The sequence below is a fragment of the Melanerpes formicivorus genome, unplaced genomic scaffold (assembly GCF_026170545.1).
Source record: "Melanerpes formicivorus ecotype bairdi unplaced genomic scaffold, bMelFor1.0.p_v2 SCAF_15, whole genome shotgun sequence".
NCBI lineage: Eukaryota > Metazoa > Chordata > Aves > Piciformes > Picidae > Melanerpes > Melanerpes formicivorus.
The window spans coordinates 15,347,208-15,373,874 of record NW_027142367.1 but is presented as its reverse complement, the minus strand read 5'-3'; the positions used below and the strand labels follow the sequence as shown (position 1 = coordinate 15,373,874).

Genomic DNA, 26,667 nt, shown 5'->3' with positions numbered 1-26,667 from the left:
GGCATGTTGAAAGCTCATTTTTATTTTAGAAGGAGAATAATTTGATTGATGTTTCTTATGCTTTAAACAGCATAAGCAGGCAAATCTTTTGTCTGAAATGAAGTATAATCAGAGCACACAAGATGCTGATGACCTTAATACAAAGCGTGATGAAACTAATACCGATAAATCAATTTTTCTTTCTCTGGAGACTGTTTACAGCACATTGGTGTTCAACTACTTCAGATTACACACTATTATTGGGCACAATGAAAGATAATTCATGGATAATTGCTGCATAGAAAGCAAATCTGCTTTCAAATCAAATTACTTAAACAAAAAAGGATTAAAATCCACACAACAAACAACTCTCATTTAAATAAGAAAGACTCCAAATCAGAAGCAAGCTATTTGACCACGAAATTCCCACCAACAAAAACCTTGAGCGAAAGGTTATATTTACCTTGGGATATATTAGAAAATGCCACCACATCATGGGTGACATTTCAAAATATCAATTTAGCTGATTTTTATATTTTTTTCATGAAACACAGTTCCTGTTTCTCCAGAGCTAAACTGAACAAACACACAGGCACAAGAGAAGTTCCTTAGGCCAGCAGCACTGCTCTCAGAATAAGAAAAACACAAAGCCTTGTATTTTTGTCCACGGTTCAAAGATGGATATGAATTCATAGAACGGTCCAGGCTGGAAGAGACATTCAAAGGTCATCTAGTCCAACCTCCCCACAGTCAGCAAGGACATCCTCAACTAGACCAGGCTGTCCAGGGCCTCATCACCTTGAATATCTCCAGTGAAAGGGGCCTCAAACACCTCCCTGGGCAACCTGTTCCAGTGTTACTTCAAGCTACATGCACACAAGCCAGGCTCTATCAGCCTCCCTTCACTAGATCAAAACCAGATCTTACTACTCTATACAGAGAGCATTCATTTTATTTCAGATTCTGCATATCACAATTTATAACAGACCTTGTGTTAAAAGAAATTTAAAACCCCACAGAATAAGAGCTGGCATAGTATTTATCTCAGAGTTCATAAATAGCATCTGCCAGGCATTTCTGATGAATGATTCTATTCTACTGTGATGCTGATTTACTGCTTGGAGCTGATAGAAACTCAATTCAGTTCAATGTACCTGAGCTTTGGAAGATACCATGAATTGGATGATTCACTCTTTCCTTATGATTCTCTGTGTCTACAAAGCGTGCTTGTTTAGGTTTATATTTAAATATATATTTATATAAAATTGAACTGTACATACTATCAAGGGCAGTATTTTATCAATTGCTTTCTGTGCCATTCATATTCAGTGTCTTTGTTTAAGCTAAAATCGCAAAGCTTCGTACTTCTCAAGTCTCATCCATGTTCAGAATAGTGATGTAGTTATTTTCTTACCTTCTGTTTAGCAACAATCCTAACAACAACAAATAAAAGTGCATTCGAGATGCAATGTGCATTTCCACCACACCAGTAGGGGTGGTGAGACACTGGAACAGGTTGCCCAGGGAGGTTGTGGGTGTCCCCTCCCTGGAGGGGATGTGTTCAAGACCCAGTCAGATGAAGCCTTGAGCAGCCAAGTCTAGCTGTGAAGAATTGAGGTTGAAGCAAATGATCTCTAAGGTCCCTTCCTACCTAATCCATTCTATGATTGACTAATGTACTGTTTTTAAGCAATTAATAGTTTAGAGAACATCAAGAACAAGTATTAGCCCATACTACTGAACAACAATATTTTTTAAAACTCCTTGCCAAATACTTCAGTAGTGCCTTGTTTTGATTTCAGATGTGTTGGAGTTTTCTCATCATTTGATTTCATTTTATTACTTCAGTATGAGGACCCTTCTTTATAATGGACAAAACACAAGTGAATGAGATGAATAGTCCTATTCAGAAAATTACAGACGATGATATAAAATGTATTCTAGTGTTCCAAAGTACTATATCAGGTTAGGGAATCATATCCAAGGTGGTTTAAAGACAAATCTTATTTTCATTAAGAGGAAAAGCAAACCTTTCCATCATAGGAAGAATAAATTGGATATGAAACACTTCTAGTCGTTGCTCCTCATAACTCCAGTTCTCACAACTTGTGTTTGATTTGCATATGACCTTCAGCATTCCAGAGTGCAAAACTTCTGCTTTGAGCACAGTAGCCTGATTTGTACTTATGAAATGTAATATATGAATATCCTGGAGCATTTCCTTTAACATTTCTATGCGGGTTGTGTCCCCTGTTCAATAAAATTATCTTATGTGCATTTAGCAGCTGGTAAGCTCCACATACTCTGAAAGGTCTCCTTGAAAATCTCTTGTGAGCTGTCATCATATATTTGAGTCACTAGCAATAAATTCCTTATAAATAAATGATAAGATGTATTTCATGACCTGTAGTATCTCAGGAAAACACAAGCACTCAGAGTGGGGGGGTAGGGGGGTAAGAAAAATAAATTATTAGAATAGAATAGAATAGAATAGAATAGAATAGAATAGAATAGAATAGAATAGAATAGAATAGACCAGGTTGGAAGAGACCTTCAAGATCATCGCGTCCAACCTATCACCCAACACCACCTAATCAACTAACCCATGCAACCAAGCACCCTCTCAAGTCTCCTCCTGAACACCTCCAGCGATGGCGATTCCACCACCTCCCCGGGCAGCCCATTCCAGTGGGCAATCACTCTCTCTGTGTAAAACTTCCTCCTGACCTCCAGCCTGAACTTCCCCTGGTGCAGCCTGAGACTGTGTCCTCTTGTTCTGGTGCTGGCTGCCTGGGAGAAGAGACCAACCTCTGCCTGTCTACAATCCCCCTTCAGGTAGTTGTAGAGAGCAGTAAGGTCACCCCTGAGTCTCCTCTTCTCCAGGCTAAGCAACCCCAGCTCCCTCAGCCTCTCCTCATAGGGCTTGTGTTCCAAACCCCTCACCAACTTTGTTGCCCTTCTCTGGACTCATTCCAGCAAGTGAACATCCTTTCTAAACTGAGGGGCTCAGAACTGAACACAGGACTCGAGGTGTGGCCTAACTAGTGCAGTGTACAGGGGCAGAATGACCTCCCTGCTCCTGCTGGCCACACTGTTCTTGATGCAGGCCAGGATGCCATTGGCCCTCCTGGCCACCTGGGCACACTGCAGGCTCATGTTCATCCTACCATCAACCAGCACCCCCAGGTCCCTCTCTGCCTGGCCGCTCTCCAGCCACTCTGACCCCAGCCTGTAGCTCTGCATGGGGTTGTTGTGGCCGATGTGCAGAACCCGCACATGGAAATAGTGTAGGCAAAGACGTACTTTGAAATAAAAAACTGAAAAAAAAAAAAAAAAAAAGATTTCTAATCCCTTGATATTTAATTAAGAAGCAGCAGCTGCAAATATAGAAATGACAAAAAGACACTTTTCTATAAGCACAGGACTCTGGTATTTCCTCATCAGTAAACACAAACAAACGGCTTTCTCCCCTTATTTTTTTTCTTCAAGAGTTTCTGCAATATTATGACAAATACTTTGAGGTTACAATAAGCCACATTAAGAGGAAAAAAAATAAATCACTTTCCATCCATTATCTACTAGGAACTAATGGCAGTATTATAAACAACATTTAAAGCTATACTTTTCCTGAATGAAACACTTATGAAGTGGAAACCAATTCATAACAGCTACAGCTATTGCATTTGTCTGGCATCGTATTACAGATGTGGCAAATTACACCTCTGGTAAATCCTTTGTAGATCTTTTACACTTCAGAACAATACAGAAAAATACTTCTATTACCTGGAGCTCTTCCTAAATTATACCTTATTACCCAAGCATGGGAAAAATAAAAAAGGCATTAAGATGAATGAAGTTTAAAAGTTTAATAAAACGTTAACTCACTGCCATCCTTTAGTCCTTCCTGTAGTAAAATTTGAGAAATGTCCTCTCCTACAGTATTTGTTTCTTCATGAATTGTAACCCCAAAGGAAAATCTTTCAACACTTTTCAATATAGTAATTTAAATCACATCCTCTGTCAGAGTATTCCTCAAGAATGTCCATTTTTTATTTCTTAAACTTAGCCTGGTTTTAATTTTCTTTCCTCTTTCATTGGTGGAGTCACCATCATTGGAGGTCTTCAGGAGGAGACTTGATGGGGTGCTTGGTGCCATGGTTTAGTTGTTTAGGTGGGCTGGATTGGTTGATGGGTTGGATGCGATGATCTTGAAGGTCTTAGGAAGAAGTTCTATACAGAAAGAGTGATTGCGCTATGGAATGGATTGCCCGGGGAGGTGGTGGAGTCGCCATCATTGAAGGTGTTCAGAAGGAGACTTGCTGGGGTGCTTGGTGCCATGGGTTAGCTGTTTGGGTGGGTTGGATTGGTTGATGGGTTGGACACGATGATCTTGAAGGTCTCTTCTAACCTGGTTTGGTTTATTCTAATAAAGGTTTATTCTAAAGGTCTCTTCCAACTTGGTCTATTCTATTCTATTCTATTCTATTCTATTCTATTCTATTCTATTCTATTCTATTCTATTCTATTCTATTCTATTCTATTCTATTCTTTCTTTTATTTTCCTGAGAATTGGATCAACACATAGAATTCTATGATCAAATCATAGAATTATTCAGATTGCAAAAGATTCTTGAGATCATCAGGCCCAACCATTACCCTGCTCTACCAACCATCTAAACAACCTTCAAACACCTCCAGGGATGGTGACTCAACCACTTCCCTGGGCAGCCTCTTCCAATGCTTGGCCACTCTTTCAGTGAAACAGTTTTCCCCAGTGTCTAGTCTAAGCCTACCTTGGTGCAACTTGGAGCTGTTCCCTCTTGTTCTGTCACTAACTATTTGTGAGAAGAGACCAGCACCTACCTCTCTATGCTGTCCTCACAGGTAGCTGTAAAGGGTGATAAGGTCTCCACTCAGCCTCCTCTTCCTCAGTCCCAGTTCCCTCAACTGCTCTTCATCATACTCATTCTTTAGGCCCTTCATCAGCTCAGCTGCTTTTCTTTGCACCCACTCCAGCCCCCCGATGTGTCTCTTGTGTTTACGTACCCAAAACTGAATAAAGCATGCAAGGTGTAGCCTCACCAGTATTGAGTACAGGGGGACAACCATTTCCCTAGTCCTGATGGTCTTACCATTGCTGATACATGCCAGAATGCCACTGGCTTTCTTTGCCAGCTGGGCAAATTGCTGACTCATACTCAGCCACTTTAATAGTTAAAATAATTAATGTAATTAAAAGTTATCCTAGTTACTTTTTACCTAAATAATTCTTAACTAGTCATCTTCCATTATATGTCAGATAAATAATGAAATGCTAGAATGAAGCCAGATGACACAAATTTGGCCACATACATACCCATTAAAGATTTGATTCTGACTTGAATTTAATAAGGAAAAGGAAATTAATGACCTAAGCATCTAAATAAAACATTCAGCTGATTTATCTCAGAATATAATATTGAGTAAAGGATGTAATATTGAGTAAAGGCTGAGGGAAAAGATGCATTTAACAGCTGCAGCTGCATGAAACTGTGAAAGCAACACCTCAAACTGTAATTTTTTGTGATGTAATTGAGCAACAGCTCAGTTTTAAATGTGAAGTGTAGCTATTTCCCCTTTGTTTTGTTTTGCTTAAAAGCATGCATATTTCATTCACTACATTCACTATACTTTCCTCCTTACACCAACAGAAGTACTTGGATTTTGCTCACATAAAATGAACTATTTCTGCTGAAGTCTATTTGAAATATTTGATTCCACAGCACAGCATCCCAGTGGTGTTACTTCAGCCAGATCATTGTAGTTTGGCAGGAATGAAGGGCAGCTTTCATCATGTTGCTTCTGGAAAAAAAATACTTAATTCAAAGAACCTGATGCTTTGCTACCTCTTTCATAGCTGAAAATTAAAAGATCAGCCACAGTGCAAGATTAGATTTAAATGTGTTACAACCCTATAAACTATTAAGAAGAATATATCTGAGTGCTCCCTCTGATTTGATTTGATTTTGGTATCGTATTCTATTTGATACTTTTAATTTTGAGACCTGTGTCCACTGCAATCATGTTGTAAAGAAAATGATAAATTCTTTCCATACCTATAATGTGTAAAATGTTAATCTATACTCCCTCCCTTTCAGGGAAAAGAGAGACGCTTATGAAGTATGGTTTGAAGGAAAGTGATAACGTGGCTGTTTCACAGATTGCATTGGGTTGGAAGGGACTCTCAAAGGTCATCTTGTCCTAACCCCTTGCAGTTTGCAGGAACACCTCCAACTAGATCAGGCTGCCAAGCACTACAGCAAGTCTGATCTTGAATGTCTCCAGGGATGAAGCCTCAACGACATCTCTGGGCAACCTGTACCCCTATTTTACCATTCTCATTGTGAAGAACTTCCTTCTGTGAAGATTTGCTTTCTAATCTCCAGTCTAAATCTCCCCTCTTCAAGCTTGAATCCATTCCCTCTTGTCCTATCACTACAAGCCCTTATAAAAAGTCCCCTGCTGGCTTTTTTGTTGTTCCTCTTCAGGTACTGTAAGGTCTCTATAAGATCTCTCTGGAACCTTCTCTTCTACAGGCTGAACAGCTCCATTTCTATCTGTTCTTTCTCTTCATATCTTCCTCCAAACTTCAGATTTATGGATTTGATATTTTCTAACCTATAAAGACTATTCTTGTATCTAAACCATAAAGACTATTCTTGTACATAAAAACAAGAAAGCTTCTTTATCGAACTTACAAAGTCCCAATAAGACCAATGGAAAAAAGTTTGCTCTCAACACAACCAGCAGTTACTGAAACAAGCAAGCATCAATAGCTTTCTTCACATAATCACTGCAGACAGATTGATTTTTCACAAGGCAGACTATTATGTCTCTGTGAGTACCATGACCTTTTGGATTTTACCAACAATATTCTTCATGTAAATTGATCCACACTGGAAACAGGGACGTAGAACTGTCAAAAGCATTCAATTCCACTTAGTTAGCTGGAAGTAGAACCTCTTCTTCAATCATGGTACGTGGTTTCTCTATGCCATGTGTTGAGATGCAAATGTCTAAGACAATTGGATCTACAGATACCTTAACCTGGTAACCATAAAACCACAGGAGTGACAATGTAGAGTAGCTGATTTAAAACTAATAGTTCTAGGAAATTAAATCTGGTAAAAGGTATCTCCACTCAACTATACAGGAGCCCATCACCATCCTTTCCATTTGAAGGTCAGCCATTACCAGTGTAAGAGGACATAAATGCTGTTAACTGATGAACAACCAACAATCACAAAACAATACTCTAAACCAGATCACATTTAATCAATCCAAAGACAAGAGGAACCTAACATTTTCATTAATTAGACTAGATTGGGTTGAAACTGTCCTTGTTCTACTGCATTGTAATTTCTTAGGCATGCTCTAATGCTGATACTAAGTGAGCAAAATCAGAGTTCTAAGGGCATCCTTACTGTCCTGAGGTTTGTCTGCCTGGGCTTAAGGCTAAATTAGAGGCCATGCCCCTGCTTGGCTTTTACAAAGGACCTGAAGTAAAGCTTTTCCGCAAAGCTCTGCTGGCAGCAAAAATCAAGGCTGCTCTTCCATGCCTTGGGAGCTTTTATGCTGAGGATCTCCCATGAGACTTGCCTGGTGACATTTACCTGACCCTGGATGCCACCAGCACACCTGCAGAGCTTTACTTTGCAGTTGCTGTGGAGCTGGGTATGTTCTCCATCTCCCTTGCACTTCGTGCCCTTCCCTTAGGGGATGGGCACCTCTCTGACACATTGGGGTAAGGGTTAATATATTGATTTTGACATTGATGCCAAAATTGCAGTAGTGCAATGTAAGCAGAATTCTGGATTCCAAATACTTACAGCCACAAGATATCTATACAATACACACACAAAGAAAAAAAAAGGAAAGATCTCCATGGACACTTACTGAATTATAAAGACTTTTGACAAACATTACAATGAGAGAAAAATATTTTCTAGACAGCTTTCAGCAAAGTTTCTACCACCTTGCCCAGGCAGGCTGTACAACTGTGTCAAATACACTTCACTCTTCGATATCAAAGAAATGATATCTTCTCCCAGCAGTTGCCACTCATTTGTATGACACATTTAGTAACTTGAAGATAAATTTCCATTGTGAGATGCATGGCTTGAAATAACTAACTGATGTCAACTATCTGAATGAAACACAGAAATAGGATGCAGAAAGGAAAGTGAAAGCAAAGTGGAATGGATCAATGAGTGAGGAAATGTAACACAAGCTGAGAGCAATACAAGATAGCAACCCCTCAGACATGCTAGTTAGAAACCAGGTAAAGCAGTACTCTTTATGGTACTTAAGGATTCCTGCTAAATGGCTTCTTGACTGGTATTTCTCACTGTAGACAAATGGAAGAGTAACACTGAAGATTATTTATTTTCCTTTGAAATCATGTTAGATGGAAAAGATTAAGAGTATTTTTAACATATCAATTTTTCAACTATAATTAAGCAAAGAGACTGGAAATAGTAAGCATCCTTCATTTAAAAAAATAATAATAATGAATTCAGTTAAGAGTAATTTCTTCCACAATGGTTCTGCACTAAGAAGGGCATACATTGAATCATAGAATGGTTTGGGTTGGAAGGGAACTCCAAAGGGCATTCAGTCCACCCCCCCTCAGTCAGCAGGGACATTCTCAACTAGATCATGCTGCTCAGAGCCTTCTCAAGCCAGACCTTGACTATCCTCAGGGATGGGAACTCAGCTACCTCCCTAGACAAACTTTGTCAGTGTTCCACCACCCTCATGATGCAGAACTTGTTCCTAACACAGAGTACAACATTACAGTATCACAGTATAACCAAGGTTGGAAATGACCTCGAGGATCATCAAGTCCAAACTATCAACACAGACCCCATGACTAGACCATGGCACCAAGTCCAATCCCCTCTTGAACGCCTCCAGGGACGATGAGTCCACCACCTCCCTGGGCAACCTGTTCCAATGACGAATGACTCACTCGGTGAAGAACGTCCTCCTCACCTCGAGTCTAAACCTCCCCTGGCACAGCTTGAGACTGTGTCTCCTTGTTCTGGTGCTGGTTGCCTGGGAGAAGAGATCAACCCCTTCCTGGCTACAACCACCTTTCACGCAGTTGTAGAGGGCAATGAGGTCACCCCTGAGCCTTCTCCAGGCTAAACAATCCCAGCTCCCTCAGCCTCTCCTCATAGGGCTTGTGTTCAAGGCCTCTCCCCAGCCTTGTTGCCCTTCTCTGGACACGTTCAAGTGTTTCAATGTCCTTGTTAAACTGAGGGGCCCAGAACTGGACACAGGACTCAGGGTGTGGCCTAACCAAAGCAGAGTCCAGGGGCACAATGACCTCCCTGCTCCTGATGGCCACACTATTCCTAATGCAGGCCAGAATGCCATTGGCCCTCTTGGCCACCTGGGCACACTGTTGGCTCATATTCAGGTGGCTGTCGATCAGCACCCCCAGGTCCCTCTCTGTTTGGGAGCTCTCCAGCCACTCCGACCCCAGCCTGTAGCTCTGCATGGGATTGCCGTAGCCAAAGTGCAGCACTCAGCACTTGGACTTGTTAAATGACATCCCATTGGACTCTGCCCATCTGTCCAGTTGGTCGGGGTCCCTCTGCAGAGCCTTTCTACCCTCTAACTGACTAACATCTGCCCCTAACTTGGTGTCATCTGCAAACTTGCTGATGACTGACCCAACCCCCTCATCCAGATCATCAATGAAGATGTTAAAGAGGATGGGGCCCAGCACTGATCCCTGGGGGACGCCACTACTGACTGGCCGCCAGCTGGAGGTGGCACCATTCACCACCACTCTCTGGGCTCAGCCCTCCATCCAGTTCCTAACCCAGCACAAAGATCGTCAATGAAGATGTTAAAGAACATTGTCTTTTAAGGAATGACCTTTAATATGATCAATTATTCAATACAATTCTGAACAAAACATCTTAAAAAAAGAGAAGAAAATTCTATTTTAAAAGATATTTTAACTTCAGATAGAGAAACAACTTTTTTGGTTATCTTACATCAACTATTATTTTTCTTCCTCAAAAATTTTCTGAAACAGAGAAAGACAGAGAGGTCAATATCCCTAAATTGAGAAAAGCAGAGCATACAGGAAGTGACAGGGTCAGACAAGAGGTGTTCTGCTCCATAAATCAGTATTTATGCCATTTGGGGACTATATGGCCCCAATGTAAACAAACAATAAGGATTCTTTTAAGTAATCTCTTGGCAAAATGACTTTACCTAATAGCAAAATAAAAGTTGAGGGTTTTTTTTCTGTTATCTCCTTTGGCAAAATAATTCCCACCCCTCCCCAAGCCTTAGGGTGTTGTGTTGTTTTGTTTTTCCATAAGGATTTACTAAAGAACACTGAAATAAAATTGGTAGAATAATGAAAAGACAATTCTCTATAACTGTGTTTCCAGAATTATGTGGACTAAATTGCTTCAACACCTACTCAAGTGAGCACAAAAGACAAGTGGCAGACCACAACCAGACTGCTTCCAATTAGATGACTCTGTATACTGGGATAAATGCACAAAACCAAAGAATCCAAATCAAACACACATAAAAATGAAATAAAAGGAGAGATAACAAGAAGCATTATGAGGCTCTACACAGAGACATGTCTTCTACTACAGCCTTGTCTAAAGGGTTAGAAAGTAAAAGGACAACTGAGGAAGAACTGAGCCCATGGTCTCCTCAATGAACACAATAACCAAAGAGAGCAGTCCTGGAAGCACCAAGCTGTGCATAGCACAGCAAGACGAAGATATAATAATCCAAGCACCTACTGTTGGCTGTTTAAAGAACAGACGTTTCCAAATTTGAGAAGAAATATCACCAAATAGAGTTAAAATCCATGAGCATGCATTTTTTAACAGGGATAGTACTGAAGAGCTATCCCTTCCACTCTTAGAAACAGAATACTAGAACCATTTTGGTTTAGGAGCATGAAGTCCAATCATTAACCAAATACTACCAAGTGATCACTAAACCATGTCCCTCAGAGCCACATATACAATTCTTTTAAGTCCCTAGGGTGACTCAGTCATCCTGTCATCCTGCTCCAGTGCCTTACAATCTTTTCTGTGAAGAATTTTTCCCCTAATACCCAATTTAAACCTCCCCTGGTGCAACTTTTGGCCATTTCCTCTTGTCCTATCCCTTTTTTACTCAGGAGAAGAGATCAACCTCCTCCTTGGTACAACCTCCCTTCAGGTAGATGCAGAGAGATTGTATTTTATTTTGTTTTTCCATGACTGCCTCAAACTGAAAGTTGAATCAGTACTTTTCTGCTTTTTAACATTTATTTTATTTATCTTCAAAAGGAATTTCTCAACAAGTGAATTTGCAAGTTTTCAACTTCAAAGAAGTCAGAAGTAAATCAGAATTCATTTCAAATATTCAGCAACTGTAAGAAGCAGCTTGCCAACTGAGACAAGCTTACAGATATTCCACATAGGACCAAAGTTTCCAGCCAGCTGAAGAAATTAATCACTGAAACTGTCAGATTTGACAAGCTGAATTTAAAGGAGTGAAACTTAAACTGAGCATCAGCACACTTTGATGCATACATCCCCTTTGCCAACTGACAACTTAATCATGAGACAAAAAAAAACCCTAAACACAATACACCAAACACAAAACAACAGAAAGGGAAAATTCTTGACCTTTTATCAACAGCAATAATGCAAAGAACATATTTCAGGAATGAATGAAATGATGGGGGAGTGAAAACCCCAGAATTAAAGAATCACAGAAACACTCAGGTTGGAAAAGACCCTCAGGATAACCAAATCCAATCACAGTATCATATCATACTATCATTCAGGGTTGGAAGGGACCACAAGGATCATCTAGTCCCAACCCCCCTGCCATGGGCAGGGACACCCCACACTAGATCAGGCTGGACAGAGCCTCATCCAGCCTGCTCTTAAACACCTCCAGGGACGGGGCCCCAACCACCTCCCTGGACAACCCATTCCAGGGTTTCACCACTCTCATGGGGAAGAACCTCCTCCTCACATCCAGCCTGAATCTCCCCACCTCCAGCTTCATTCCATTCCCCCTAGTCCTATCACTACCTGACATCCTGAGAAGTCCTTCCCCAGCCTTCCTGCAGGCCCCCTTCAGATACTGGAAGGCCACAATGAGGTCACCTTGGAGCCTTCTCTTCTCCAGACTGAACAGCCCCAACTCCTTCAGTCTGTCCTCATAGGAGAGGTGCTCCAGCCCTCTGATCATCCTTGTGGCCCTTCTCTGGACACACTCCAGCACCTCCACATCCCTCTTGTAATAGGGGCTCCAGAACTGGACACAGTACTGCAGGTGGGGTCTCACCAGGGCTGAGTAGAGGGGGAGGATCACCTCCCTCGACCTGCTGGCCACACTTCTCCTGATGCAGCCCAGGATCTGATTGGCTTTGCAGGCTGCAAGTGCACACTGAGAGCTCATGTTGAGCTTTTTGTCCACCAGCTCCCCCAAGTCTCTCTCCTCAGGGCTGCTTTCCAGCCAGTTACTGCCCACTAACCCTACTCTTCAAGGTCACACCTAAACCAATCCCCAAGCACCACATCCAAATCATCCTTAAACACATCCGGGCTGGTGACTTGATTGCCTCTCTGGGCAGCACATTCCAATGCCTGACCACTCTTGCTGTGAAAAAATGTTTCCTAATGTCCAGTTTAAAGTTACCCAGTGGGGTTTGAGGCCATTCCCTCTTTTTCTATCACTAATTACTGGGGAAAAGAGACCAGCACCAACATCTCCACAACGTCCTTTCAGGTAGTCTTAGACAGCAACGAGGTCTCCCCTCAGCCTCCTCTGTTTCCAACTAACCATCCCCAGCTCCTTCAGTTGCTCTTCATGAGATTTATTTTCCAGGCACTTCCCCAGCTTCCTTGCCTTTCCCTGCACTGACTGCAGTACCTCCACATCTCTCTTGCATTGAGGTGCCCAAAACTGGACATAATACCCAAGGTGTGGCCTCACCAGAGCTGAGTACAAGGGGACAACGACCTCCCTACTCCTGCTGAACAGAGAATTTCTAATACAAGCCAGGATGCCATTGGCTTTCTTGGCCACCTGGGCACACTGCTGGCTCATATTCAGTTGAATATTCAGAAGACCTGAATTTTATTTTTATTACAGATTTTGGGGGATAGTCTGAAAATACAATCAAGTGTAAGGATAGGGTAGAATGAAAAAGTTAAATCAATTCTTCATGCATATGCTCTGGGGTGAAATTGACTGTATTTCATAAAAGGGACTATATAAAATGTATCACATAATAGGTTACAGCTAGCTGTTTATAAAAGGGAGAAATATAACAGAATCTTAACATCTGGCAATGTTTTAAAAGGTATAATAAGGCAGAGCAATTAGGACACAAGGAACAACTTGCAGACATTGTAAATACTGTTATTAATCCTTCTTCTAACAAATCAACAGCAAGAAACCTGATGGTCTGTTGGCTGCCACACAATCAATAGGAAAAACAAAGAAAATGAGCCAACAATGTGCCCTTGTGGCCAGGAAGGCCAACACCATTCTGGGGTGAATTACAAGGGCTGTGGTTAGTAGGTTGAGAGAGGTTCTCGTCCCCTTCTACTCTGCCCTGGTGAGGCCACATCTGGAATATTGTGCCTGGTCCTGCATCCTTCAGTTGAAGGACATCAGGGAATTGCTTGAAAGAGTCCAGCACAGAGCCAGAAAAATGGTTTAAGGGAGTGGAACATCTTACTTATGAGGAGAAACTGAGGGAGCTGGGGCTGTTTAGCTTGGAGAGAAGGAGACTAAGCAGTGACCTCATTCATGTTTATAAATATGTAAAGGGTGAGTGGCAAGAGGATGGAGTCAGGCCCTGCCCAGTGACAGCACAAGGAGCAGTGTATGGAAGATGAGGCATAGGAAGTTCCATGGAAACAGGAGGAAAAATTGTTTCACTGTGAGAGTGACAGAACACTGGAACAAACTGCCCAGGGGGGTTGTGGAGTCTCCCTCTCCAGAAATATTCAAAACCTGCCTGGATGTGCTCCTGTGTGATCTACTCTATGTTAATCCTGCTCTGACAGTGGGGGTTGGGCTGGATGATTTTTCAAGGTCCCTTCCAGCTGCTAACATTCTGTGATTCTGTGTAAATGAGAGCTAATTGAATTTCCTCTAAATTCACAAAGAAATAATCCTGTGACCTTATTTTATATATGGGCTACATAGCAAGGTTGTCTCAAGTGGAACACTGTCATGAAATAAACAGACAAAATGGGTAGTTAAAAATACTTGGACCCAGATACCAGTCATTAAAGAGCTCTGAGGCCCTAGCTACAGGCTAGGGTCAGAGTGGCTGGAGAGTGGCCAGGCAGATAGGGACCTGGGGGTACTGGTCGATGGTAGGCTGAACATGAGCCTGCAGTGTGCCCAGGCGGCCGGGAGGGCCAATGGCATCCTGGTCTGCATCAAGAACAGTGTGGCCAGCAGGAGCAGGGAGGAGATTCTGCCCCTGTACACTGCACTGGTTAGGCCACACCTCGAGTCCTGTGTCCATTTCTGGGCCCCTCAGTTTAGGAAGGAGGTTGACTTGCTGGAGTGTGTCCAGAGAAGGGCAACAAAGTTGGTGAGGGGCTTGGAACACAAGCCCTATGAGGAGAGGCTGAGGGAGCTGGGGCTGCTTAGCCTGGAGAAGAGGAGACTCAGGGGTGACCTTATTGCTCTCTACAACTACCTGAAGGGAGGTTGTACACAGGCAGAGGTTGGTCTCTTCTCCCAGGCAGCCAGCACCAGAACAAGAGGACACAGTCTCAAGCTGCGCCAGGGGAGGTTCAGGCTGGAGGTCAGGAGGAAGTTTTACACAGAGAGAGTGATTGCCCACTGGAATGGGCTGCCCGGGGAGGTGGTGGAATCGCCATCGCTGGAGGTGTTCAGGAGGAGACTTGACAGGGTGCTTGGTTGCATGGGTTAGTTGATTAGGTGGTGTTGGATGATAGGTTGGACGCAATGATCTTGAAGGTCTCTTCCAACCTGGTTTATTCTATTCTATTCTAAAATAGCTTAGTATTGTAAGTATTTTTAAAACCCCTTGAGAAGGAATAATAATAATGCTACCAAAAAAACCAAAAATATAACAAAAGGAAGAAAAAAAAAAGATATATTGCCTGCAACAGGAAAACTGGTATTTTTTAGTTACAAATAAGATGACACATGAACAGCTATGATATATTGAAAGAGAATCAAATAAATGTTTTGAGCAACAAAACTTTGTCTTACAAACCTATTTCAGTCTTCTGAATGAGTCAATAAATTGACTCTGCTGGGTCAGAGGTCTAGGTAGGCCTTCAAAAGGCATTTAACAAAGGCCTTCCACAATGATTCTTGCAGAGACTTAGTTGTCTTGGAGAAAGAAAAGGACCTCACATACTGGAATCTTTAGTTACTAAATCAGAAAAAAAATAAGGGAGAATGGAGGAGAAGAGAGGAATAAGTAACTAGATTTAATGCTGAAGGAAGATTGTATTATCAGACACCCAAAGGTGAACCATGTTTGGTTTTGGCTAAATAAATGCAAACAGAAATAAAGATACTAGAGGATTAAAGTTAGCAAAAGTCTAAAATACTTAGTGATGAAAAGAGAAAAAATAGAAAGTAAATAAAATAAAGTGACTTAAAGAAATATAATGAAAATCAGTTACTATTCTACTGGTAGAGGTGCAACAATGAGTTTATTGTTAGCCCTGAAAATCATAGAATCATAGAATCACAGAATCACAGAATGGTTTGTGTTGGAAGAGATCTCTAAGATTATTGATAGCAACCATCAGCCTAACACCACCATGGCCACTAAACCATGTCCCGAAGTGCCATGTCTACATGTTTCTTGAACATCTCCAGGAGTGGTGACTCCACCACCTCCCTGGGCAGCACATTCCAATGCCTGACCACTCTTGCAGGGAAGAAATTGCTGCCATCCTCCAACCTAAACCTGATCTGGTCCAGCTTCAGGTCATTTCCTCTCATTCTATCCCTGGACTCCAGGGAGACACCAGGGAGAAGAGACCTACTCTGACCTCACTGAAACCTCCTACCGAGAGAGCTGCAGAGAGCAACATGGTCCTCCCTCAGCCCCTTCCCCTCCAGACTAAACAGCCTGAGCTCCCTCAGAAGCTCCCTACCAGACCTGCTCTCCAGACCATTTACCATCTTTGTTGCCTTTCTCTGGACATGTTCCAGGATTTTTTTAATATTTTTTTTTTTTAATATTGTGCAACAGTAGGAAAAAAAAAAATCATAAGATTAAATTATTAGGAAAATATATATTAAGCATAAAAGAAAATGTAATTATTCAGTCACACATTAACACCTTCAATAGTGTATTTCTATTCACTCTTGTGTCCACCTTGTTCCTGTTATGTACGTTTGGAACTGGAGAGTCAGAGCATTAATAGTATCATAGTATCAGTCAGGGTTGGAAGGGAACACAAGGATCATCTAGTTCCAACCCCCCTGCCATGGGCAGGGACACCCCACACTAGATCAGCCTGGCCAGAGCCTCATCCAGCCTGGGCTTAAACACCTCCAGGGACGGGGCCTCGACCACCTCCCTGGACAACCCATTCCAGGGCTTCACCACTCTCATGGTGAAGAACCTCCTCCTCACCTCCAGCCTGAATCTCCTCACCTCCAGCTTCATTCCATTCCCCCTAGTCCTATCACTACCTGAGATCCTGACAAGTCCTTCCCCAGCCTTCCTGTAGGCCCCCTTCAGATACTGGAAGGCCACAATGAGGTCACCTCAGAGCCTTCTCTTCTGCAGACTGAACAGCCCCAACTCCTTCAGTCTGTCCTCACAGGAGAGCTGCTCCAGCCCTCTGATCATCCTTGTGGCCCTTCTCTGGACACCTTCCAGCACCTCCACATCCCTCTTGTAATAGGGGCTCCAGAGCTGGACACAGTACTCCAGGTGGGGTCTCACCAGGGCTGAGTAGAGGGGGAGGATCACCTCTCTTGCTCTGCTGGCCACACTTCTCCTGATGCAGCCCAGGATCTGATTGCCTTTGTGAGCTGCAAGTGCACACTGAGAGCTCATAATAATAATAATAATAGTAATAGACTGTTGGAAAGGAATTGCTAGTTTATGATACTGGAGTTGAAGGGGTGAAAACTAAGCTAAATTGGCGTAAAGGATCCTGGAGTGGATGGAGTGAAGGAAGACAGAACTTAATTTATTTCCAGTTTCAATATAATGAAACAAGCAGATGCATACCTAAAGCAAACAATGCAAATGCTTCACCCTGTGTACAAGGGTGGAACCCTGGAGCAGGCTGCCTAGAGAGGTTGTGGAGTCTCCCTTCTCTGGAGACTTTCCAAACCCACCTGGATGCATTCCTGTATATCCTGCCCTGAGTGATCCTGCTCCAGACTGGACAATCTCTAGAGGTCCCTCTCAACTGCAAACATTCTATGATTCAATGATTCTTATTGTCAACAATACTAAGTTAATTATTTTGTGGAATCTGGAAACAATTTGGTAAGGAAGGTTCACAATGCTGAGTGTTGATTCATGAGAGTTTGTAATCCAGCAATTTCTTCCCCTTATTATTATTACACATCAGCATAATTTGCTAGAGGAAACTAACACTTCTATAACACTCTTCTCTTTCTGTGGGTTGGTTTGTTTGTTTTACTTTGTCTTTAGCTCTGTACTTTAGTGGGTTTTATAAGGAGTTGAAATGAACGTTTCACCAGGAAAGTAATTAGAAATGAAATAATTTAAAACCAACTGGATACAAAGTAATAATTCTGACAAAACATTATGTTTTAAAAAATCTGCCAAGGGAGCAAATTGTGCAGCTAGCACTGCTTTACCATCACCATAAACAGCTCCAGAGATCTGCATTGAAACAAAGAGAATTCTCAACTGAATGCACACTGCTAGGTGAAGTATCAAAGTGTTTAACAATTATACCATAATTGCATTTTGCTCTTGTAAAAAGTAAAAAAGTATATTAAAAACTCAGTGTAAGAGATCTGTGACACAAACCCAGGAATGTAACACACGGCAGTTTATATAAGCCCTTACTGTTCAAACTTCTCTTAGATCCTCCGGGGTATTGTAGACAGGTGGAAGTTGGTCTCTTCTCCCAGGAAACCAGCACCAGAACAAGAGGACACAGTCTCAGGCTGTGCCAGGGGAGGTTTAGGCTGGATGTTAGGAAGAAGTTCTACACAGAGAGAGTGATTGCCCCTTGGAATGGGCTGCCTGGGGAGGTGGTGGAGTCACCAGCATTGGAGGTGTTCCGGAGGAGACTTGATGGGGTGCTTGGTTGTATGGTTTACTTGATTAGGTGGGTTGGATTAGTTGATAGGTGGGACCCGATGATCTTGAAGGTCTCTTCCAACCTTGTCTAGTCTATTCTATTCTATTCTATTCTATTCTATTCTATTCTATTCTATTCTATTCTATTCTATTCTATTCTATTCTATTCTATTCTATTCTATTCTATTCTATCTCCTCAAAACACGTCTGGTAGATCAGATGCATTCAGATAGCAGGTAGGTAGATCATGACCTCCTGTGAAATGCTGGCAAAGAAGTAGTTTCTGTGTCCTTTTGTGTTTGCTGTATTTAGACCAGTAAGGAAGCACAGCAGAGATCATCTATATTACAACATTAGACTATACCAGTAGGTGCTGAGTGAGAGCCATGCACAAACAGGACAGCCTAGGTTTTGATTTCTCCTACAGCCCTTAATCCATGTGCAGTAAGAGGCCGTCCCAAAGACCATCACTGGTTAGGCCCTGTCCACTCCATTAGGGCTTGGAGCAAGGATGGTGAATATGTGAAGCAGAGCTTCCCACATAGTTTCTTCAGAAGTAATTAATTGTGCCTAAAATCACCATGAACTGAAGCAGTACCCATTCAGGGGGAGACAAGGAGCGAATTTGTCTTACAGCCACATCTCTTTTGGAAGCAGATTGTTAAGACTTGCTAACGCAGCTGCAGCTTTTGTCACCTTATCTCATTCCATTTACTCAAGGACTTCTTACATTTTATTTCATTAAGTACTGTTCAGCCACTCTGCCCCAAGCCTGTAGTGTTACTGCAGATTGTTGTGACCAAGGTGCAGCAGGCAGCACTTGGTCTTGTTAAACCTCATCCCACTGATCTGACTGGTCCAGATCTCTCTGCAGAACCTCCCAACCCGCGAGGAGATCAACACTTAAGATTAGGCACTTAAATTCAGTGCAACAGCACTGTAAAACATATTCAATGAAGCAACTATTTAATAACCAGATAATTACCATAAATAATTAAGGAGACTAGAAAAGAACAGTTGTTTACAAGTTTGTTCAAGGTCATATTCATGGATAAAATAGAAAATACCTCTCCATAAACAGCAAGTTTTGGATATTGATCTATACCATCAACAAGGGTGGGTTTTTGTTGTTTTTTTCCCCTCTTCATTTTATCCCTTTCTAGATGAACCAGTTGTTGCTGTGCTATTTGTCAAATAACAGAGCAATTCATTTAAACAGTATCCTCCATCCCAAGAGATACAATCAATAAAACCACATAGAAACAATGTCTGATCTCAATTGTTTGATCAATTCTGCTCGTCTTGCACAACAGAAGTTAACCTTTCAAAAGCTGCGCATGGAAATGTGTTGCCAACACATAGCCAGCTAAGAATAATATGAAGGGCTCAGATTTTGTGCAAGTCATAATTAATATACATTTTTATGTTCAAAACTTTCATCTGCATGATTTACTGCTCAAAGGGACAGGAGATTGTAGAAACACTTTATCTTGTGGAGGCATAAATATTAAAAAGTAAGATATTTATCAACATAAAATCATTTAGATAAGGATGTAAAGACTTCACTGCTGTACTTTCATATGATGTTTAAGCTTGCTAGGATTTTTATTAAAGAAAAAAAATGCTGCCATTGTTTGTTTATACCTTTGAAAAGTATGAATCAGCCATACGTCAACTAATACCACTGTATATTGTACTAAACCATTCAATGGATCTCCAAATCGTCTCACAAATACAGGTTTTGGAGAAGTTAGAGTGTTAGAGAAATGCCTTTTGCTCTGGAATTCATTCCATAACACATTACCCATGCTTTTGTGTCTCAGAATAAAATAAGCAGAGCCCTGATTGTTCAGGTTGAGATACAGAAAGATCCTTAGACAGCTGTGGTTTCAATCCTGAAGATGAATCCCTTTATTATGGGATTATATGGGTTTGATGGGTGGACCACTAGATGGATAAGGAACTGGCTTGATGGCCGCACCCAAAGAGTGGCTGTCAATGGCTCCATGTCCCAGTGGAGGCCAGTGACAAGTGGAGTCCCTCAGGGATCAGTCCTGGGACCTGTCTTATTCAACATCTTTGTGGGGGACATGGACAGTGGCATTGAGTGCACCCTCAGCAAGTTTGCTGATGACACCAAGCTGTGTGGTGCAGCAGACACGCTGGAGGGAAGGGAGGCCATCCAGAGGGACCTGGACAAGCTGGAGAGGTGGGCACAAGCCAACCTCATGAAGTTCAATAAGAGCAAGTGCAGGGTCCTGCATCTGGGTCGAGGCAATCCCAGGCACAAATACAGGCTGGGCAGTGACTGGCTGGAAAGTAGCCCTGAGGAGAGAGACTTGGGGGTGCTGGTGGACAAAAAGCTCAACAGGAGCTCTCAATGTGCTCTTGCAGCCCACAAAGCCAATCAGATCCTGGGCTGCATCAGGAGAAGTGTGGCCAGCAGGTCGAGGGAGGTGATCCTCCCCCTCTACTCAGCTCTGGTGAGACCCCACCTGGAGTACTGCATCCAGTTCTGGAGCCCCTATTACAAGAGGGATGTGGAGATGCTGGAAGGTGTCCAGAGAAGGGCCACAAGGATAATCAGAGGGCTGGAGCACCTCTCCTATGAGGACAGACTGAAGGAGTTGGGGCTGTTCAGTCTGGAGAAGAGAAGGCTCCGAGGTGACCTCATTGTGGCCTTCCAGTATCTTAAGGGGGCCTACAGGAAGGCTGGGGAAGGACTTCTCAGGGTGTTAGGTAGTGATAGGAGTAGGGGGAATGGAATGAAGCTGGAGGTGGGGAGATTCAGGCTGGATGTGAGGAGGAGGTTCTTCCCCATGAGAGTGGTGAAACCCTGGAATGTGTTGTCCAGGGAGGTGGTCGAGGCCCCATCCCTGGAGGTGTTTAAGAGCAGGCTGGATGAGGCTCTGGCCAGCCTGATCTAGTGTGGGGTGTCCCTGCCCATGGCAGGGGGGTTGGAACTAGATGATCCTTGTGGTCCCTTCCAACCCTGAATGAAACTATGAAACTATTATCCTCAGTGCCTCACCACCACCCATATTTAACAGCTCTTCTAACCATGCATATAACTTGTTATTCCATTTGACCTCAAGTTCCTATCCCAGAAAAAAAAACCCTCTTCAATCAGAAATCACAGCCATTCTTTTTCAAGTCATTGAGAGTAGCAAATTAGATAGAGATGGTATCAAGAATTAGAAAGGTTTAGCAGTGTCTCTGTGGAAACGGACAAGTTCCATCTAAGATATAAATTGAGCTAGGCTGGAATTCTTTAAAAATCCATTTTCTCTTCCTTTAAATCCTGGTTTTTTTTCACTTAATGGCAACATCAAGGTTAAGAAATAAACTAACTCTACAAACCACCAGGTTGAAGAATACCTTAACTTTATAAACCACTGTCTTCTCCAAATATGACTGACCAGGACTCCACTGTGATGGCTGATTTGGAGATGAACTCATAGAATCATACAATGGTTAGTGTTGGAAGGGACCTCAAGGATCATCCAGTTCCAACCCCCCCTGCCATAGACAGGGATGCCTCACACTAATCAGTCATATCCAGATTGGCTTTAAAAACCTCCAGGGATGATGCTTTCAGCACCTCCCTGGGCAACCTGTTCCAGTGTCTCACCACCCTCATGGAGAAGAATTTCTTCCTAACATCCAACCTGAATCTACCCATTTCTACTTTTGCTCCATTCCTCAGTCCTATCACTACCTGATATCCTAAGAATTCCCTCCTCAGCTTTCTTGTAATACCCTTAAGATACCAGAAGGCCACAATAAGGTCTCCTTGGAGCCTTCTCCTCTCCAGACTGAACAACCTCAACTCTCTCAATCTGTCCTCATATGAGGGGAGCTCCAGCCCTCTGATCATCCTTGTGGCCCTTCTCTGGACATGTTCCAGCACCTCCATATCCTTCTCATATCAGGGGCTCCAGAACTGAATGCAGTGCTAATTGCTAGAGTCATTTTTCTCATAAGGCTTTTTCAGTCTTACTAACTTTTTGCTGCTGTGAATAGAGCTCATCATGGCATTAAGGATTCACCACAGTACTTCTTTCTCCTGTACTGCTGACTTTTTAGTTTACTCATGCTGCCAGTAGATGCCCGATGTCCTTCACAGAAGGCTATAGTGGTACTGTTTGCTCTGACTGCATCCAGAGGCCAGGAGCCCTGGAGACAGTGAGCAAGTATGCTTAGGATAATATGATAGGCCCAGACAAGGAGTCCTGCCTGGAAATGTCGATGAAAACTGCAAGACTGCTCAACCTTGGTGGTGATGGTTGCCAGACCCAAATGGAGAAACTCCTTCCGAACATCTCTAGGGAAGGAGATTCCACAACCTCTCTGGGCAGCCTGCTCCAGTGCTCTGTCAACCTCACAGTAAAGAAGTTTTATTCTCGTTGAGATGGAGTTTCCTGTGATTAAGTTCACAACCATTGCCCCTTGTCCCATCACTGGGTATCACTGAAAAGAGCCTGGCTCCATCTTCCTGACTGCCATCCTTCAGATATTTGTAGACATTGATCTTGTCCCCTATCAGCCTTCTCTCTTCTGGACCAAAGAGCCTCAGGTCTCTTAGTATTTCTTTATTTTTTATTTTATTTTCATTTATTTCTTACACTTGCTCTCATACAGCTTTCAGTTTTAATGAAGGCAGGAGCCTTCTAGATTACTGTTTAATTACTGGCCAAGAAAACCATAAAATAAAGGAAATACCCACAGCTAAGAGTCTCTGAATAATTTGTCATCTCATTTTTAGCAGTACAATAAGGTTTCAAAGTAAACTAAGCTTTAGAGGACCAAAAAATAGGAAATTAAGACTCTTCATTCTGTTCTGTCCTTACTAAGAATAGATTCAACATTCAGCAAGACAGAGAAATGATTTGTCTGACAGCTTCTTTTGTTTCATTTTTTATTTGACCTTCATCAGGACTCTGTAGTAACCAAAGCTTTCTTAATCTCTTCTGTTTCTCCCAGTCTTCACTTCTGCTCCCCAGTCTTACCAGACTTGCCATTTGCCTCTGCTCCCTTTAAAAATGAGAAGCTATTGCTTTCTGTTTCTGTACCCTAAGCAGAAAGCCCCTGACTTCTAATTGTCCAGGACTATTCTTTCTTCCACAACCTTTGTTTTAGGAATGCATTTTGACATGATGACAATTCCTTTGAGGAACACTCCCCAAGTAATCACACAAAGCCATGCACTTCACAGTATCACAGTATCACTTAGGTTGGAAAGGACCTCGAGGATCATCGAGTCCAACCTATCAACACAGACCCCATGACTAGACCATGGCACCAAGTGCCACGTCCAATCTCCCCTTGAAGGCCTCCAGGGTCGATGACTCAACCACCTCCCTGGGCACTTACCTTATTGCTAACCAGCACCTTACATTCTGCATTTTGATGATCATAACTCAATGCAATTAGTGTTCCTTTATTTTCCATCACCAGAATCCCATGAATTTCTTTTTTACCTGTAACTTCATTCTTCTGCTCCCTTCTTCCAAACTCTGCTTTTGTGTTTCAAGACTTTCTCTTTTTCCCCAGTCAGAGGTATTCTCAAACTGCACTCTTTCCATCTGGGAAGAGTTAGGGTAGGAGGAAGAACAAACAAAAGAGAGAGAGGAAAAAAAAAAGAGGAATACATTTAAAAACTGGGGTTTTAACCAGGTGAGGCTAATGGCCTCACCAGAGCATAAGGAGGGCATATTAGAAACCAGTCTAAGATGTAAGTTGTCTATGTTTCATGCAGTTAAGCACTTCAATGTGCAAATGAAAAACTGAGAGGTTAAGTTTTCATAGGTTGTACAAAAAGTAAAGCAAAGGTAATGTTTTAATATAGCAATTAGAGTAAATATAAATAGTAATTATAGTAAGATACATAGTAAGCATCATAATCACAGAACTTTAGGGGTTGGAAGGGACCTCTAAAGATCACTCAGTCCAATTCCCCTGCCAAAAGAGGATCACCTAGAGCAGGCCGCACAGGAATGAATCCAGGAGGGATCTTCCCTGCATTGTCCTGCACATCTTTATCACTAAGAATGAGGACACCCCACAGGCTCCTCTTCTCTGAGCTCAAGAGTCCCAGCTCCCTCAGCCTATCCTCAGCAGGGAGATGTTCCACTGCCTTCAGCATCTTTGTGTCTCTGCTCTGACCTCTCTCAAGTAGTTCCCTGAGGTCTCTCTTGAACTGAGGGGCCCAGAACTGGACACAATATTCCACATGCAGCCTTCATATGTTTATAATCATTAATGACGTCAGTTATAATGAATTCTGTTTATTCCTCTGCTATTTACGGAACAACAGATTTTGTTTTAAATAACATTGAGGCTGATTTTGGTCTGAAATTGTCAAAATTCACCTTCTAGTCCACAAAAGTTTAACATTCAGCATGTTTTGAACAATAGCTCATTAAACTGAAGAAGTTCTAAAGGATGCGTTTGGTACGAGAAACTGCAATAACGGGAAGGATTTTTAAGTTTTCACATTCCTTTGTTTCTCAAGGTCACAATTAATATTCCTAAGGGAAACATTATATTTTATGGCCAATGCTGTAACTTTAATTTAGGGTAACTGAGCTTTCTGAGTTCATTTATCTAATGAACAGGAGGAATTAAACATACCAACAAAAAGCCATGTTGCTAGGTCATATAGTATCATAGTATCATAGTATCAGTCAGGGTTGGAAGGGACCACAAGGATCATCTAGTTCCAACCCCCCTGCCATGGCCAGGGACACCCCACACTAGATCAGGCTGGACAGAGCCTCATCCAGCCTGGTCTTAAACACCTCCAGGGACGGGGCCCCAACCACCTCCCTGGACAACCTATTCCAGGTCTTCACCACTCTCATGGTGAAGAACCTCCTCCTCATATCCAGCCTGAATCTCCCCACCTCCAGCTTCATTCTATTCCCCCTAGTCCTATCAATACCTGAGATCCTGAGAAGTCCCTCCCCAGCCTTCCTGTAGGCCCCCTTCAGATACTGGAAGGCCACAATTAGGTCACGTCGGAGCCTTCTCTTCTGCAGACTGAACAGCCCCAACTCCCTCAGTCTGTCCTCATAGGAGAGGAGCTCCAGCCCTCTGATCATCCTTGTGGCCCTTCTCTGGACACGTTCCAGCACCTCCACATCCCTCTTGTAATAGGGGCTCCAGAACTGGACACAGTACTCCAGGTGGGGTCTCACCAGGGCTGAGTAGAGGGGGAGGATCACCTCCCTTGCCCTGCTGGCCACACTTCTCCTGATGCAGCCCAGGATCTGATTGGCTTTGCGGGCTGCAAGTGCACACTGAGAGCTCATGTTGAGCTTTTTGTCCACCAGCACCCCCAAGTCTCTCTCCTCAGGGCTGCTTTCCAGCCACTCACTGCCCAGCCTGTATTTGTGCCTGGGATTGCCTCCACCCAGATGCAGGACCCTGCACTTGCTCTTATTGAACCTCATGAGGTTGGCTTGTGCCCACCTCTCCAGCCTGTCAAGGTCTCTCTGGATGGCTTCCCTTCCCTCCAGCGTGTCTGCTGCACCACACAGCTTGGTGTCATCAGCAAACTTGCTGAGGGTGCACTCAATGCCACTGTCCATGTCACCCACAAAGATGTTGAACAAGACAGGTCCCAGGACTGATCCCCGAGGGACTCCTCTTGTCACTGTCCTCCACTGGGACATGGAGCCATTGACAGCCACTCTTTGGGTGCAGCCATCAAGCCAGTTCCTTATCCATCTAGTGGTCCATATATATATAAAGTAATTGTCTAATAAATTATTTTATTTACTCTTCAGAGTGAACTAGAGAGAGGTTTTTCAAGCATGTTTGAAGTGTTTCTCAGATTTAAAAAGCAAACTTGATAAACTTATTTATTTTTAAGCACAGACCAGGTGCTTCAGGTACTAACAGATACTGATCAGAATATTATTACCGGTACTTAGGAGAAGATTAAAAGAGTGTAAGGCAGATTAAAAACTGTGAAAATAAATTATTTCAGTTCTTGCAAAAGAGATTAAAACAAAAAAAAAAGAAAAAGAAAGGAGGAATGCTAATATATAAAAGTCCAAATTTTATGACCTTCACAATTCTCAGTTCTGTAAGAACTAAAATCTATTATTTGATAAAAGCAGAGACCGACAACAGTGCAAGGCATGAGATACCTGTGCCAACAAGGCTTTAGAAAGAGCCAGAGAGGTGAAGCTTTTCAGACATTAGCTACTTTTGGTTTTGAAAATCAATTTCTGGCAAATAATGAAGCAAAGAGAATGAGGCACTATGGCGTCAGAGAAACATAATTCAGACCCTGTGAGTTGTAACAATGTGATTATCCAGCTAAATCACATCGCAAACCT

At 42.5% G+C, this 26,667-nt stretch overlaps 1 protein-coding gene across 3 annotated transcripts in view; it reads right to left on the bottom strand.

The window, feature by feature from the left end:
- The window catches only part of CCDC102B (coiled-coil domain containing 102B), a 152,579-nt gene that overhangs the window by 84,356 nt on the left and 41,556 nt on the right, over positions 1-26,667 (bottom strand). For all 3 annotated transcript variants that reach the window (XM_068147755.1, XM_068147756.1, XM_068147757.1), the window contains exon 5: positions 23,800-23,904. In XM_068147755.1, coding sequence (XP_068003856.1) covers positions 23,800-23,904 — 105 coding nt within the window. The remainder of the gene's footprint in view (positions 1-23,799; positions 23,905-26,667) is intronic.